The sequence below is a fragment of the Carcharhinus amblyrhynchos genome, chromosome 17 (genome assembly GCF_965287045.1).
Source record: "Carcharhinus amblyrhynchos chromosome 17, sCarAmb.v2.hapA, whole genome shotgun sequence".
Classification (NCBI taxonomy): domain Eukaryota; kingdom Metazoa; phylum Chordata; class Chondrichthyes; order Carcharhiniformes; family Carcharhinidae; genus Carcharhinus; species Carcharhinus amblyrhynchos.
This window is the reverse complement of record NC_137340.1, coordinates 53208241-53224867: the sequence shown is the minus strand read 5'-3', so window position 1 is coordinate 53224867 and position 16627 is coordinate 53208241. Positions and strand designations below refer to the sequence as shown.

The 16627-nt window shown below is 47.6% G+C and overlaps 1 protein-coding gene across 2 annotated transcripts in view; it reads left to right on the top strand.

The window, feature by feature from the left end:
- LOC145354251 (A-type potassium channel modulatory protein KCNIP2) overlaps positions 1-13972 on the top strand; it is a 361507-nt gene extending 347535 nt beyond the window's left edge. For both annotated transcript variants that reach the window (XM_080205338.1, XM_080205337.1), the window contains 6 exons: positions 161-230; positions 2057-2127; positions 2491-2598; positions 8433-8537; positions 9745-9807; positions 13301-13972. In XM_080205338.1, the coding sequence (XP_080061464.1) occupies positions 161-230; positions 2057-2127; positions 2491-2598; positions 8433-8537; positions 9745-9807; positions 13301-13348 (465 nt within the window). In that variant the 3' untranslated portion in view covers positions 13349-13972. The remainder of the gene's footprint in view (positions 1-160; positions 231-2056; positions 2128-2490; positions 2599-8432; positions 8538-9744; positions 9808-13300) is intronic.
- Positions 13973-16627: the final 2655 nt, after the last annotated feature.

Below are 16627 nucleotides of genomic sequence, written 5' to 3'. Positions count from 1 at the left end.
CAACCTTGTTCTCCATATTTCTCATTCCAGTTCCCCGACTACATTCGAAAAGCTGATTAGCTTCACCTCGTTGTTATTTTTAAACTGTGTGTGTAGATTGGTGAACCCTCAGTATGAAATACAAACTGGATCTGATATTTCTTTTGTCCCTTGCTGCTAGGAATGTCCCAGTGGTGTCGTTAACGAAGAAACATTTAAACAGATTTACTCCCAGTTCTTTCCTCAAGGAGGTAAGTGCTACAATAGCGGATTGTTACGTTTACTGGCCTCGAGGTTGTGACTGAATCCGGGGAATGGGAGTTCAAATCCCACCACTGCAAGTTGGAGAAATTGAATTGTATTTTTTAAAACTAATGAAATCAGAGAATCCGCAGAGTGCAGAAGCAGCTATTTGACTCGATGGGCGGGATTTTCCAGCCCCAAAACTGGAAAATCCCACCCAAGGTAAATGGACCTTTGCACGGTTCCCCTCCCCCTGCACCCCTCCCCTCCCACACCCCCCCACTGCTAACCAGCGTGCTGCCCAGTGACCTGGTCTCAGTAACTGGAATCACACAGCTGTCAGAATCCCATCATCCAAAAATTGTCATTGATGCCCCATCAGGGAAGGAGACCTAACAGAACATAGACCATTACAGCGCAGTACAGGCCATTCAGCCCTCGATGGTGCGCCGACCAGTGGAACCAATCTAAATCCCAACGAACCTACACTATTACAGTATCATCCATGCAGTGTTTAACTGCTCTGTGCCTTCACCACGCTCCAGACCAACATCGAATGTACTGGACACTGAATTAACCTCTAAAATGGCCTCTCAGAATCACTGGCTGTGTTTGATGGGGACAGTGTAGAGGGAGCTTTACTCTGTATCTAACCCCGTGCTGTACCTGTCCTGGGAGTGTTTGATGGGGGACAGTGTAGAGGGAGCTTTACTCTGTATCTAACCTCGTGCTGTACCTGTCCTGGGAGTGTTTGATGGGGGACAGTGTAGAGGGAGCTTTACTCTGTATCTAACCCCGTGCTGTACCTGTCCTGGGAGTGTTTGATGGGGGACAGTGTAGAGGGAGCTTTACTCTGTATCTAACCCCATGCTGTACCTGTCCTGGGAGTGTTTGATGGGGGACAGTGTAGAGGGAGCTTTACTCTGTATCTAACCCCATGCTGTACCTGTCCTGGGAGTGTTTGATGGGGACAGTGTAGAGGGAGCTTTACTCTGTATCTAACCCCGTGCTGTACCTGTCCTGGGAGTGTTTGATGGGGACAGTGTAGAGGGAGCTTTACTCTGTATTTAACCCCGTGCTGTACCTGTCCTGGGAGTGTTTGATGGGGACAGTGTAGAGGGAGCTTTACTCTGTATCTAACCCCGTGCTGTACCTGTCCTGGGAGTGTTTGATGGGGACAGTGTAGAGGGAGCTTTACTCTGTATCTAACCCTGTGCTGTACCTGTCCTGGGAGTGTTTGATGGGGACAGTGTAGAGGGAGCTTTACTCTGTATCTAACCCCGTGCTGTACCTGTCCTGGGAGTGTTTGATGGGGGACAGTGTAGAGGGAGCTTTACTCTGTATCTAACCCCGTGCTGTACCTGTCCTGGGAGTGTTTGATGGGGACAGTGTAGAGGGAGCTTTACTCTGTATCTAACCCCGTGCTGTACCTGTCCTAAGAGTGTTTGATGGGGGACAGTGTAGAGGGAGCTTTACTCTGTATCTAACCTCGTGCTGTACCTGTCCTGGGAGTGTTTGATGGGGGACAGTGTAGAGGGAGCTTTACTCTGTATCTAACCCCATGCTGTACCTGTCCTGGGAGTGTTTGATGGGGGACAGTGTAGAGGGAGCTTTACTGTGTATCTAACCCCGTGCTGTACCTGTCCTGGGAGTGTTTGATGGGGACAGTGTAGAGGGAGCTTTACTCTGTATCTAACCCCGTGCTGTACCTGTCCTGGGAGTGTTTGATGGGGACAGTGTAGAGGGAAACCACTTTACTTTGTGCATTGAAAATAACAGAATGAATGAACTGAGTCCTTTTGCTTCCTGACTGAGGTGGTGTTTTTCTTCACAGATTCCAGTATGTATGCACACTTTCTATTCAACGCTTTTGACACAGACCACAATGGCTCTGTCAGTTTTGAGGTCAGTGGGTTTTCGGGGGGCCGTCGGGAGGAGGTGGGGCTGGGGAGGGGGCCATCTTCTCCTTGGTGGGTAACAAGACTTCAAAACAGATGTGTTAAAATGTGTAACTCTCTCCCACGAGAGTTTATGGTATCGAGGGGATATTGACAATACATTGAAGCCAGAGACTGTTAATAACTTGGTCTTGGATTCAGGGTGTCAAATGATTCGGAGCAAAGATGTGGGAATGAGGTAGAGCTACAGATCAGCCTCAGTCTAATCGAAGAGACTCTGGACGGGATAGGGAATGCTCCAGACATTCGCTGTTCACATGTTCGCCTGTACACCTTCCCCTGTTTCTTATCTTCTGTCCTTCTCTTACAGAACTTTGTGACAGGTTTATCTGTCATCCTGCGTGGGACCATCGATGACAAACTCAGCTGGGCCTTTAACCTGTACGATTTAAATAAGGACGGCTGCATAACCAGAGAGGTAAAGTGAGAACACAGGAGGTCATGATTTGGACGGTTATTGGTCCCTCAGAGACACAGGATGGGGAGGCGGGGAGTGAACGGAAAAAGGAAGAAACTTCTGTTGCATTTATATAGTGCCTTTCACAACCTCAGGTCATCCTCACAGCCAATGAGGTACTTTTGAAATGTAATCCCACTTGTAATGTGAGTAAAAGCCACATTTGCTTCAGTCAGGGACTCACCGCAACTATACAGAGCCCTGTGGGTGCAATCCCGCGCCCCCCCTGTTGGTGGGTGTGGTTGGAGGGTGTGGGGTGGGACGGTGTTAGAGCACCCCCCCCCCTTAAAGGGCAAGCTCTCTGCTCAGAGGGTCACGTGACCCACATGGCCAATCTGGCTGGAGGGAGTGAATCCTGGAGTGAGCGTGGATTTTCCTCGCCAGTTCAGAGTCTGGGGTCCGTTGGTCTTCCTATCCCTCTCCGTATATAACTACCTTCGTTAACCAAACATTCAATAATCTACTTTGCAAGGTACAAGTGCATCTACATTTCAAAAGTATTTGATTGGCTGTGAGGTTTTTAGGGATGTCCTGAGTTTGTGAAAGGCACTATATAAATGTAACAGAAAGAGGAGGGTGTGTTATTTGATCAGGCAGGAGGGGGTGGGCAGACACTTGGCTGCTTTCTAACATAAGAACATAAGAAATAGGAGCAGGAGTAGGCCATCTAGCCCCTGGAGCCTGCCCCGCCATTCAATAAGATCATGGCTGATCTGATAGTCATTCAGTTCCACTTACCCACCTGCTCCCCATAACCCTTAATTCCTTTATTGATCAAAAACCTACTTACCTATGACTTAAACATATTCAAAGAGGTAGCCTCCACTGCTTCAATGGGCAGAGAATTCCAGAGATTCACTACCCTCTGAGAGAAGAAATTCCTCCTCAACTCTGCTCTAAACTGACTCCCCCTTATTTTGAGGCTGTGCCCTCTAGTTCGTATTTCCATTCTAAGTGGAAATAATCTCTCTGCCTCGACCCTGTCTAGCCCCTTCATTATCTTATATGTCTCAATAAGATCCCCCCTCAGCCTTCTAAACTCTAATGAGTACAGGCCCAGTCTACTCAATCTCTCCTCATAAGCGAACCCCCTCATCTCTGGAATCAACTGGTGAACCTTCTCTGCACCCCATCCAAAGCTAATATATCCTTTCTCAAATAAGGGGACCAAAACTGCACATAGCACTCTAGTTGCGGCCTCACCAGTGCCCTGTACAGTTGCAGCAAGACCTCCCTACTTTTATATTCTATCCCCCTCGCTATAAAGGCCAACATCCCATTCGCCTTCTTGATCACCTGCTGCACCTGCAGCCTGGGTTTTTGCAATTCATGCACAAGGACCCCCAGGTCCCTCTGCACAGTAGCATGTTGTAATTTTTCACCATTTAAATAATAGTCCATTTTACGATTATTCCTTCCAAAGTGGATAACCTCACAGTTGCCAACGTTATACTCCATCTGCCAGGTCCTCGCCCATTTGCTCAGCCTATCCAAATCTCTCTGCAGACTTTTCGCATCCTCTACGCAATTCGCTTTTCCACTCATCTTTGTGTCAGCCACAAATTTTGTTACCCTACACTCAGCCCCCTTCTCCAGATCGTCTATGTATATGGTAAACAGTTGAGGCCCCAGCACCGATCCCTGCGGCACGTCACTAGTCACTAACTGCCAAACGGAAAAGCATCCATTTATTCCAACTCTCTGCTTCCTGTTAGATAACCAATCCTCAATCCACGCTAACACTTTATCCCCAACTCCGTGCACCCTAACCTTTTGCAGCAACCTTTTGTGGGGCACCTTATCGAACACCTTCTGGAAATCTAAAAACACCACATCCACTGGTTCCCCTCTGTCTACCGCACTAGTCACATCTTCACAAAAATCCAGTAAGTTCGTCAAACATGATTTTCCTTTCATGAATCCGTGCTGCGTCTGCTTGATCGAACCACTCTTTTCCAGGTGTCCTGCTATTTCTTCCTCGATGATAGATTCCAGCATTTTCCCAACTACGGATGTTAAGCTAACTGGCCTGTAGTTACCTGCCTTTTGTCTACCTCCCTTTTTAATCAGTGGCGTTACATTATCACTAATAACCCCCACCCTTGTCCAGTCAGTGAAGGAGAGGCTGAGAGGGACCTTTCTACCCTGCCTCCGGGTTAGGCCTGTACGAGAGCCTTAACCAGTCACTGCTGGTGTGACCCTGGGAGTGTTTGCTTGTGGGCTCCCAGGAGGGACAGCGCCTCATTCAAAGGCAGTCAATATCTAACAGAGGGACCCGGCATTGGGGATTAAGGGTTACGGGGAGAAGGCAGGAGAATAGGGATGAGAATCATATCAGCCATGATTGAATGGCGGAGCGGACTCAATGGGCCGAATGGCCTAATTCTGCTCCTATATCTTATGGTCATATGACAAGGGGGCTGAGAACCACCCCCACCCTTGCTGCCCACCCCCCTCACACCCTCACTCACCTCCGGACTGACATCCAGTGATGATCCCTGGTCTTTGGCACTGTGTCCCCAGTTGCCATTCAATGGAACAACCAGCCTCTGATTGGTTGGCAGCTCTCAATGGGTGGATCTCCACCACCAACCCCCCCCCAACTCCCCCCACCGAGTCATTGATCCCAAGGCACAGTGAGAAGTCTCACAACACCAGGTTAAAGTCCAACAGGTTTATTTGGTAGCACGAGCTTTTGGAGCACTGCTCCTTCATCAGATGAGTGAAGGGTTGGGTTCACAAATAGGGCACATATAGACACAGACTCAATGACAGGATAATGGTTGGAATGTGAGTCTTAAGAAGGGGCAATGCTCTGAAAGCTCGTGCTATCAAATAAACCTGTTGGAATTTAACCTGGTGTTGTGAGACTTCTTACTGTGCCCACCCCAATCCAACACCGGCATCTCCACATCATTGATACCAAGGATAGGCCACTGTTGGCACAGGATGCAGGAGGCCTTGCTGGGAAGAGGGGTCATGGGCCTCTCACCAGCTCCCCATCCAGAAGGCAAACAAGACCCCAGTTGCTGCACAGGATTCCACCCTATACTGGATAACTAGCTCGGGTGAGCAGTGCAGGATCTAACTGGAGGCCTGCTTTGATATCCATCCATCAATCTTCAGCGATATGTCCCTCTCCCCAACCCCACATCCATCATTCTGCAGCGATATGTCCCCCTCCCCAATCCTACATCTATCATCCTGCTGTGGTATCCGCTGTACCCCAGTGAACAGCACTGACTTGATACTGGAACAGCTACTCCAGGCTGAGACTCCAGCACTGTACACTGGGAGTGCTGCTCTGTCTGAGGGGGTTTAGATGAGTTTTGAAACCCAGTCACTTGGTCATTCAGATAGGTGTGAAATATCCCACAGTCTCTGTTTCAGCAAACTCTCCCCAGTGTCCTGGCCAATTTTTATTATTCAACACACAGACTATCAGATCACTGTCCCGTTGCTGTCTGTGGGATCCTGCTGTGCACACGTTAATTTCTGAGTTCCCTACAAGACAGCGTTGTGACAGAGCTTTGGGCTAGGCTGTGAAATGTTTCAGAGCATCCTAATGGAGTGATTGGTTCTTCATACGCGTGACTCGATCGCCCAGATATCCTCAATCGAATGGAAAAGCAGAAAGAGGAGTTTGACCAATCAAGGAATGGATAAAAAAGAACAAAGATATTAACTTAGTCCTTCTTAACTATAGAACCTCATCCCTAAAGTACAGGCTCCTGCTGTCAGCATTATTGATGGGAAGACAGCTGTGAACAGAACCTCCAGCTTTTAACAACAAAAACTTGAAAATGCTACAGCCCGGAGAGAGGGAATGTGGATATGGGATTGGCAGGAAGAAGGCATTGTAATAGAGAGAGCGGTACAGCTGAGATCTGACAGAGTTGAGATAGACCAGGGAGATATCCGAGGGAATCAAAACCTTTACAACATCCAGGTGGTAAACAAGACAGCGCAATTCATCCTGAATCGGCCAATAAGATAAGGACCAGATCAGGGAGATTGGCAAGGAACCACAAAGACTAACCCTGAGATGTCCGAGACTTTGTACTGAGATGAAGGAAGCTATATACAACTGGGGTAAAGAGTTGGGGGGAATGGAAAGGGTTAACATCAGGAGAACCTGACACTGATCCAACAACTTGATGTAACTGCGATGTAATGTTACATGACCAGGAGACAGATCTGGTGAGAAGCAGAGACACAACCTGGTGTAGAGTATGGGGATGTGCTTAGAACTATAAATAAACAAGAATCTTCTTTACAAATTACCATCTAGAGTAACATTATGAGGATAACAGATAAACATTAAAGAAACTCCATCTGGACCGTGCACTGAAGCTGAAACAAGAGCCAGTGTCGGTCAGACAGACACAGGGCTGAGAGGTGAATGATATGAGTTAATATCCCCATGAGGCTCAGCCAGTAATGTCAAGCCTAGAACAGATATCATTTGTTCTTCTAACCTCTGTCACCAATGCCTTACTCACTCAGTGACTCACGGAACTACAACCCCCTCTTGCAGATTTTCTGGGTCTTTATGCTTTGATCGCAGCTGCCATGTTGCACCTTGGGTTCAGGGACGAGATGGGGTTTCTTTAGGCCTTGCCTCTTACTCTAAGACAATAACCATGGATTGTTATTCATAGAAACCATTATTATTTATTTACAGATCTCTATATGTCTCACTCACTCTACACAAGATTGTATTTTTACATCCTATCAAATCTCAGTCTCTTAGTCATGTGATACTGCATCACAGTTGGTATCAGCTACCCCAGATTTTAACCTTTAACTCTACATCTCCCAATCTGGATTTGTCTTGATTTGTAAAATTCACATCCTCCATGGACACAGCTCGTCCTATCTCTGTTATCTGATCCAGCCCAAAACCTGCCCAATTCTGGCTCTTTGAGAATCCCCAGTTTTAATCGCTCCATCATTGGTAGCTATGTTTTCCATTGTCTGGGCCCTAACTCTGCAATTCACTAAACCCCTCCACTCGCTGTATTGCATTCCAATGCCCCTTAAACTCTACACATTTCACCAAAGGTCTCCCAATATCTGTCAGCATTTTGATATCAGGTTTAATACAATAATGTTCCTGAGAAGCTCCTTGCAATGTTTGACCATTTATTGGTGCTAGACAAAGGCAGTAGTTGTTGAATGTAACTGAAATATCAACAGTGGAAATTTCAGACAATTATAGAATCCCTACGCTGCCAAAGGAGGCCATTCGACCCATTGAGTCTAAACCGACTCTCCAAAATAGCATCCTACCCTCTCCTTCGCTCTATCCCCATACTCCAGTGTATTTCCCATGGCTAATGCCCCGAACCTACATCATTGAACCTTAAGAAGCAATTTAGCATGGCCAATCCACCTGACCCAAATATCTTTGGACACTAAGGGGTGAGTTAGCACAGTCAATGCACCTAACTGGCACATCTTTGGAGTGTGGGAGGAAACGGGAGGAAACCCATGCAGGTATGGGGAGAATATGCAAACTCCATACAGGCAGTCATCCAATGCTGGAATTGAACCCGGCTCCCAGACGCTGTGAGGCAGCAGTGCGAACAACTGTGCCACCGTGCTGATTCTTTGGGCTGGGCCGTTGGATGCCTAAGCTAAGGTATCTGCTGATGTTACACTGACGGATCAGTAGAATTTTTTCTGCCTTCTGGGGGCAGTTCCCAATCACCCAAAAAGAGGTGTGGAGTTGATTGGAATTGAGATGGCAATTTGCTTAACAATGATTTTTCTTGCTCCGCTTTATGTTGTAGGAAATGTTGGATATTATGAAATCCATTTATGATATGATGGGGAAGTATACATACCCAACAGTGAGGGAGGATTCACCACAGGAACATGTTGAAACCTTCTTCCAGGTAAGATATCAAACACTGCAAACAACCAGCTTAAAGGAACAGTGTAGAGGGAGCTTTACTCTGTATCTAACCCCGTGCTGTACCTGTCCTGGGAGTGTTTGATGGGGGACAGTGTAGAGGGAGCTTTACTCTGTATCTAACCCCGTGCTGTACCTGTCCTGGGAGTGTTTGATGGGGGGACAGTGTAGAGGGAGCTTTACTCTGTATCTAACCCCGTGCTGTCCCTCTCCTGGGAGTGTTTGATGGGGGACAGTGTAGAGGGAGCTTTACTCTGTATCTAACCCCGTGCTGTACCTGTCCTGGGAGTGTTTGATGGGGGGACAGTGTAGAGGGAGCTTTACTCTGTATCTAACCCCGTGCTGTACCTGTCCTGGGAGTGTTTGATGGGGGGACAGTGTAGAGGGAGCTTTACTCTGTATCTAACCCCGTGCTGTACCTGTCCTGGGAGTGTTTGATGGGGACAGTGTAGAGGGAGCTTTACTCTGTATCTAACCCCGTGCTGTATCTGTCCTGGGAGTGTTTGATGGGGGACAGTGTAGAGGGAGCTTTACTCTGTATCTAACCCCGTGCTGTACCTGTCCTGGGAGTGTTTGATGGGGACAGTGTAGAGGGAGCTTTACTCTGTATCTAACCCCGTGCTGTACCTGTCCTGGGAGTGTTTGATGGGGGACAGTGTAGAGGGAGCTTTACTCTGTATCTAACCCCGTGCTGTCCCTGTCCTGGGAGTGTTTGATGGGGACAGTGTAGAGGGAGCTTTACTCTGTATCTAACCCCGTGCTGTACCTGTCCTGGGAGTGTTTGATGGGGACAGTGTAGAGGGAGCTTTACTCTGTATCTAACCCCGTGCTGTCCCTGTCCTGGGAGTGTTTGATGGGGACAGTGTAGAGGGAGCTTTATTCTGTATCTAACCCCGTGCTGTACCTGTCCTGGGAGTGTTTGATGGGGGACAGTGTAGAGGGAGCTTTACTCTGTATCTAACCCCGTGCTGTACCTGTCCTGGGAGTGTTTGATGGGGGGACAGTGTAGAGGGAGCTTTACTCTGTATCTAACCCGTGCTGTGTCTGTCCTGATCTCATTCAGTTAGATGCAGGAAATTCCTATTTGTTGATTTTGTTATACTGACAGAATGAGGAAATTGAAATCTGCGGTGATGGGACGGTGATTAATCGCGTTGTCATTTCATTCTGTATCTCACTTCCCACCACAGAAAATGGACAAGAACAGAGATGGAGTCGTTACCATTGAGGAGTTTATCGAAACTTGCCAAAAGGTGAGATAATAACCCCAGGTGTACGATCTGTATCTGCGAGGAATACGGAGCGGTGTAGGGCTGAGGGGAACCGAAGTCAGACAGCTCTGAGGAGTTCGCTGCATTTCATTCTCAGAGACTGATTCCTGCTGCCTCCTTCAGCCTGCTGTCCCTTTCTCCCTCACTGAGATCGTTCTGCCCTTCCCGACTCCCATCTCTGTTATTCCCGCAACCTAGACCCTCGTTGCTGCACCCTCACTGACAGACATTGAAAACCAGCACCCACGCACCTCTGGCCACACTGGAACCTGGGGAACTCCATCTCTCCAAGTCTGTTTGGTTCATTCTAAGGGCTATCAGATACCAATCCTTGCATTTCTTCATGAATCTTGCAAGATTCATATGGTGGCAAAGATAAGGAGTTTACAGGATAATTTATTTGAACAGCTTGCCCTGGAGCCAACCTCAGAGCAGGCTGTACTAGCCCTGCTATTGTACAATGAGATTGGGTTAATTCATAAATTCGCCATGAAGTCACCCCAGGATAACTGTGATCACAATATGATTGAATTTTACATTCAGTTTGAGGGAGAGAGGAGTGCACCCAAGACTAGTATTTTAAACTGAAATAAGGGCAACTCTGAGGGTATAAAAGCAGAACTAGCTAAAGTGAACTCGCCAATGTGCTGATGGGCTGGGGCAACAGAGCCTCGGTGGGAGCCATTTGAAGGGGTATTTCAGAGAATGCAAGATAGACACATTCTGATGAAAATAGTCCAAGGGGAAGATCACTATCCATGATTTACACAAAAAAAGGCAATAAACTTAAAGAAAGAAGATATAATTGTCCAAGGGTAAATGGCAGATCAAAAGACTGGACAGAAAATAAAGAATAACAAAAAGATTATCGAAAAAGTCAATTCGAGAATGTAAGAAAGAAACCAGAAATATAAAGGTGGCTTGTGAGAACTTCTGGAGATATCTAAATAAGAAAAGCTCGAATAAAGTGGATGTTGGTCCAAGGAAAAGTGCTTCTATGGAATAGATGATGGAAAGTTGGCAGATGGTGAATGAATTGGACAGATATTTTGCATTTGTGCTCACAATACAGGACACAAGCAACATCCCAGAAATAGCTGGAAATGGAAGAGAGGGAGGAAAATTACAGGGAAGTGGTACTGAGCACATTATTGGGTCTGTGGGGCTGACAAAACCCCAGGTCTGGACGGACTTCACCCTAAGATCCTGAAAGAAGTGACAAATGAGAGAGTTGATGCATTGGTTTTAAACATGCAAAATTCCCTAGACTCAGGGAAGGTTGCACTAGATTATGTGTTAACAAATGTAATTCCTTTATTCAAAACGGACGGGAGACAGAAAGCAGGAAACTACAGGCCAGTTAACCTAGCATCTGTCACAGGGAAATGTTAGAACCTTTTATTAAAAGCATTATAGCAGGGCACTTGGAAAAATTCAAGGCAATCAGGCAGAGTCAACATGGTTTTGTGAAAGGGAAATCATATTTAATCAATTTATTGGAGTTATTTGAATGAGTCACGTGCTGAGGATAAAGGGAAATTGGTGGATGTACTGGTATTTAAATTTCCAGAAGGCATTTGACAAGCTGTCACATCAAAGATTACTGCGGAAAATAAAAGCTCATGAATATGTGAGTGCGAATGTGTGAGTGAGTGTTAGTGTGTGTGTGAGTGTGAGTATGTGAGTGAGTGGGAGTGAGTGGGAGTGTATGAGTGAGTGCGAGTGTGTGTGTGTGTGTGTGTGAGTGTTAGTGTGTGTGTGAGTGTGAGTATGTGAGTGAGTGGGAGTGAGTGGGAGTGTATGAGTGAGTGCGAGTGTGTGTGTGTGTGTGTGTGAGTGTTAGTGTGTGTGTGTGAGTGTGAGTATGTGTATAAGTAGGATTATGACTGAATGGGAGTGTGAATGTGTATGTGTGTGAAAGTGTGTGTGGGGTGTATGAATCATAGAATCTACAGTGCAGAAGGAGGCCACTTGGCCCATCGAGTCTGCACCGATCACAATCCCACCCAGACTTTATCCCATACATTTACTCCAGCTCGTTCCCCTGACACTAAAGGGCAATTTAGTGTGACCAATCCACCTAACCCGCATATCTCTGGACGGCGGGAGAAAACCAGGACACCTGGAGGAAACCCAAGCAGACACGGGAAAATTGTGCAAACTCCACACAGATAGCGAACAAAGCCAGGAATTGAACCTGGGTCCCTGCCACTGTGAGGCAGCAGTACTAACCACTGTGCCACCGTAGTGGGTGGGTGGGTGGGTGAGTGAGTGGGAGTGAGTGTGAGTGGGGAGTGGGAGTGAGTGGGAGTGGTGGTGGGAGTGAGTGGGAGTGGGTGTGAGTGGGAGTCCGAGTGAGTGGGGAATGGGAGTGGGAGTGAGTGGGAGTGGGAGTGAGTGGGAGTGAGAGTGGGGAGTGGGAGTGAGTGGGAGTGAGTGAGAGTGGGGAGTGAGAATGAGTGGGAGTGAGTGGGAGTGGGGAGTGGGAGTGAGTGAGAGTGGGGAGTGGGAGTGAGTGGGAGTGAGTGAGAGTGGGGAGTGAGAATGAGTGGGAGTGAGTGGGAGTGGGAGTGAGTGGGAGTGAGTGTGAGTGGGACTGAGTGGGAGTGAGTGTGAGTGTGAGTGGGAGTGAGTGGGAGTGGGAGTGAGTGAGAGTGGGGAGTGGGAGTGAGTGGGAGTGAGTGAGAGTGGGGATTGAGAGTGAGGGGGAGTGAGAGTGAGTGGGAGTGAGAGTGAGTGAGAGTGGGGAGTGGGAGTGAGTGAGAGTGAGTGGGAGTGAGTGGAAGTGGGAGTGAGTGTGAATGGGAGTGAGTGGGAGTGGGAGTGAGTGGAAGTGGGTGTGAATGGGAGTGAGTGGGAGTGGGAGTGAGTGGGAGTGAGTGGGAGTGAGAGTGAGTGGAAGTGGGAGTGAGAGTGAGTGGGAGTGGGAGTGAGTGAGAGTGGGGAGTGGGAGTGAGTGAGAGTGGGGAGTGAGAGTGAGAGTGAGTGGGAGTGAGAGTGAGAGTGAGTGAGAGTGGGGAGTGGGAGTGAGTGAGAGTGAGTGGGAGGGAGTGGGAGTGAGTGTGAATGGGAGTGAGTGGGAGTGGGAGTGAGTGGGAGTGAGTGGGAGTGGGAGTGAGAGTGAGTGGGAGTGGGAGTGAGTGGGGGTGAGTGGGTGTGTGTGGGAGTGGGAGTGAGTGGGAGTGGGAGTGAGCAGGAGTGAGTGGGAGTGAGTGAGGGGGAGTGAGTGGGGAGTGGGAGTGGGAGTGAGAGTGTGGGAGTGGGTGTGAGTGGGAGTGGGAGTGAGTGGGAGTAAGTGAGGGGGAGTGAGTGGGGAGTGGGAGTGAGTGGGAGTGAGAGGGAGTGGGAGTGAGTGGGAGTGGGGGTGAGTGGGAGTGAGAGTGAGGGGGAGTGAGTGAGAGTGAGAGTGTCGCTATGTGAATAAATGTGTGTCTGTGTATTTGTTGATCATGAATTATTTGTCCTCTTGATTCAGGATGAAAACATCATGAAGTCGATGCAGCTTTTCGAGAACGTCATCTAGAGGTCGGAGGTGGAGCTGAGGTCAACAGCGGGTTGACCTCTGACTCCTTGCCCTCCTGCCTTGGCGGTCACTTTGATTGATGGACGTTTCCTTGGGTCTGGGACTTGTCCAGGAGCTACACCTTCTCCAATCAGAATTAACCTGGTTGTGGGGGGCGGAGTTTGACTGTAGGATATTCCACAGAGAGAGGAGGAAAGGAGCTATGCAACGCACAGATTGTACCTTCCTCAGACCCACAAACTGCTTGAGAATGTGAAGAGTGTGACATCAAGAATCTCCATGAGAAAATGGCTGTGAGACTCACATGCCCTGATCCACACGTAGGAGTGCAGAAGACATGTTGCTCCTCACAGCATGCTCCTGTTATACACTATAAGCATCTTTATACAACAATACCCAATATAATGGTACCAAAAATAGTTAAAGCACCATCTGTGTTCCACCTATCACATTACCCGCTGGGAAATGCTGGTCTGGCAAACCTCGAACCTTTCTTTGTAAAAAAGGCTTGAATGACCTTTCACCTCAACATTCAAACCTCATGGGACAGTGTAGAGGGAGCTTTACTCTGTATCTAACCCTGTGCTGTACCTGTCCTGGGAGTGTTTGAAAGGGACAGTATAGAGGGAGCTTTACTCTGTATCTAACCCTGTGCTGTACTTGTCCTGGCAGTGTTTGATGGGGGGACAGTGTAGAGGGAGGTTTACTCTGTATCTAACCCCGTGCTGTACCTGTCCTGGGAGTGTTTGATGGGGACAGTGTAGAGGGAGCTTTACTCTGTATCTAACCCCGTGCTGTACCTGTCCTGGGAGTGTTTGATGGGGACAGTGTAGAGGGAGCTTTACTCTGTATCTAACCCCGTGCTGTACCTGTCCTGGTAGTGTTTGATGGGGACAGTGTATAGGGAGCTTTACTCTGTATCTAACCCCGTGCTGTACCTGTCCTGGGAGTGTTTGATGGGGGGACAGTGTAGAGGGAGATTTACTCTGTATCTAACCCCGTGCTATACCTGTCCGGGGAGTGTTTGATGGGGACAGTGTAGAGGGAGCTTTACTCTGTATCTAACCTTCTGCTGTACCTGTCCTGGGAGTGTTTGATGGGGACAGTGTAGAGGGACCTTTACTTTGTATCTAACCGTGTGCTGTACCTGTCCTGGGAGTGTTTGATGGGGACAGTGTAGAGGGAGCTTTACTCTGTATCTAACCCCGTGCTGTACCTGTCCTGGGAGTGTTTGATGGGGGGACAGTGTAGAGGGAGATTTACTCTGTATCTAACCCCGTGCTGTACCTGTCCTGGGAGTGTTTGATGGGGACAGTGTAGAGGGAGCTTTACTCTGTATCTAACCTTCTGCTGTACCTGTCCTGGGAGTGTTTGATGGGGACAGTGTAGAGGGACCTTTACTTTGTATCTAACCGTGTGCTGTACCTGTCCTGGGAGTGTTTGATGGGGATAGTGTAGAGGGAGCTTTACTCTGTATCTAACCCCGTGCTGTACCTGTCCTGGGAGTGTTTGATGGGGACAGTGTAGAGGGAGCTTTACTCTGTATCTAACCCCGTGCTGTATCTGTCCTGGGAGTGTTTGATGTGGGGACAGTGTAGAGGGAACTTTACTCTGTATCTAACCCCGTGCTGTACCTGTCCTGGGAGTGTTTGATGGGGGGGCAGTTTAGAGGGAGTTTACTCTTTGTGTGACTTGTTGTGGGAGTGTTAGTGCTGATATTTGGTGCTTAAAATAGAGAGTGCTTCCATTCCCTGCACTAACATCCCAATCTGGAACTGACTCAGAACAAAAAAAATGTTCTAATCAGAACTTTCTGTTCATTTATGGAATCTTGAATTAGTGGAATTCGTTTCCCCCTCCTGTTCTGTGAGTGAATCCTTCTCAGTTCCACGCGCTCACCTCTGTCAATGTTGGAAACAGCACTCAGCTATTTTCCAGTCAGTCCGACTCCCCCCCCTCCCCACCCCCAGATTAACAAGGAAATACATTGTGAACTTCACAATATCCTTAAATATTTGTCTATGTATAGAGAGGTTTTAGCGATGATTAGACATAGAGAGACCATTACTTGGGGAATTTTAAAAAAAGTGTTACTACAACAGCAACATGCATTCATATAGCACCTTTGACATAGCTTTCTCAAGCCTCTTCACAAGGGCATTATCATAAAAATTCCTACATGAAAAGACAAAGGCAAAATACTGCAGCTGCTGAAACAAACCAGAAAATGCTGGAAAATCCCAGCAGGTCTGACAGCATTTGTGGAGAGAGAATAGAGCCAATGTTTCAAGTCTGGATGGCCCTTTGTCAGAGCCTAAGTGAAGCTCCGTATGGAAAGACGTTGGCCCAAGTGATTTGTGTAGAGTTCATGGTGCATCTCTGTTGGTGAGAGTCATAGTTGACATGCCAAATGTTCTTGGTCTTCTGAGAAAGTAGAGGTGTCAGTGGGCTTTCTTGACTATAGTGCAGGCATGGCGGGACCAGGACAGGTTGTTGGTGATCTGGACACTTAGAAACTTGAAGCTCTCAACCATTTCTACTTTGTCCCCACTGATGTAAATAGGGGCATATAATCCACATAGCTTCCTGAAGTCGATGACTATCTCCTTTGTTGATATTGAGGGAGAGATTATTGTCTCCGGACCAGTTCACCAGCTTCTCTATCTCATTCTTGTTCTCTGTCTCGTTATTGTCTGAGATCCAACCCACTACGGTGGTATCATCAGCAAACTTGAAAATCAAGTTGGAGGGGGATTTGTATAAGGAGTACAGAAGGGGCCTGAGAACACAGCCTTGTAGGGCATCGGTATTGGGGATGATATAAGACTGAGAGTATTGAGTCACTGGAACTTCACAGAGAGCTGTGGGGGGTACAGTCCTTGTGTCTATTGAAGGTAGAGAGATGGGAAAGATTGGCTTTAATGAAGGAACTCAAGGCTTTTGAGGCAAAGTGGCTGAAGGCATGGTAGCCAATGGTGTAGTCAGAATATGAGAGGTGCACAATAGGCCTGAATTGGAGCAATGTAGAGATCTCAGAGGGAGTGGAAGAGATTATAAAGATAAGGAGGGGAGAAGCCATGAAGGAATTTGAACACAAGAATTATTCATTTGGGGTGATTAAACTGGAAGAACTAAAAAGTATGCCACTTTGAGAAATAAATCCTTGAATAATTATGAAACAAAGAAAACAAAGAAACCAAGCTGAGGTTTCATGGAATACAAGTTAAGAGAGTCTAGTCACGGAGGTTACCAGTGTTGTATTGAGCTCCATCAGTGCTC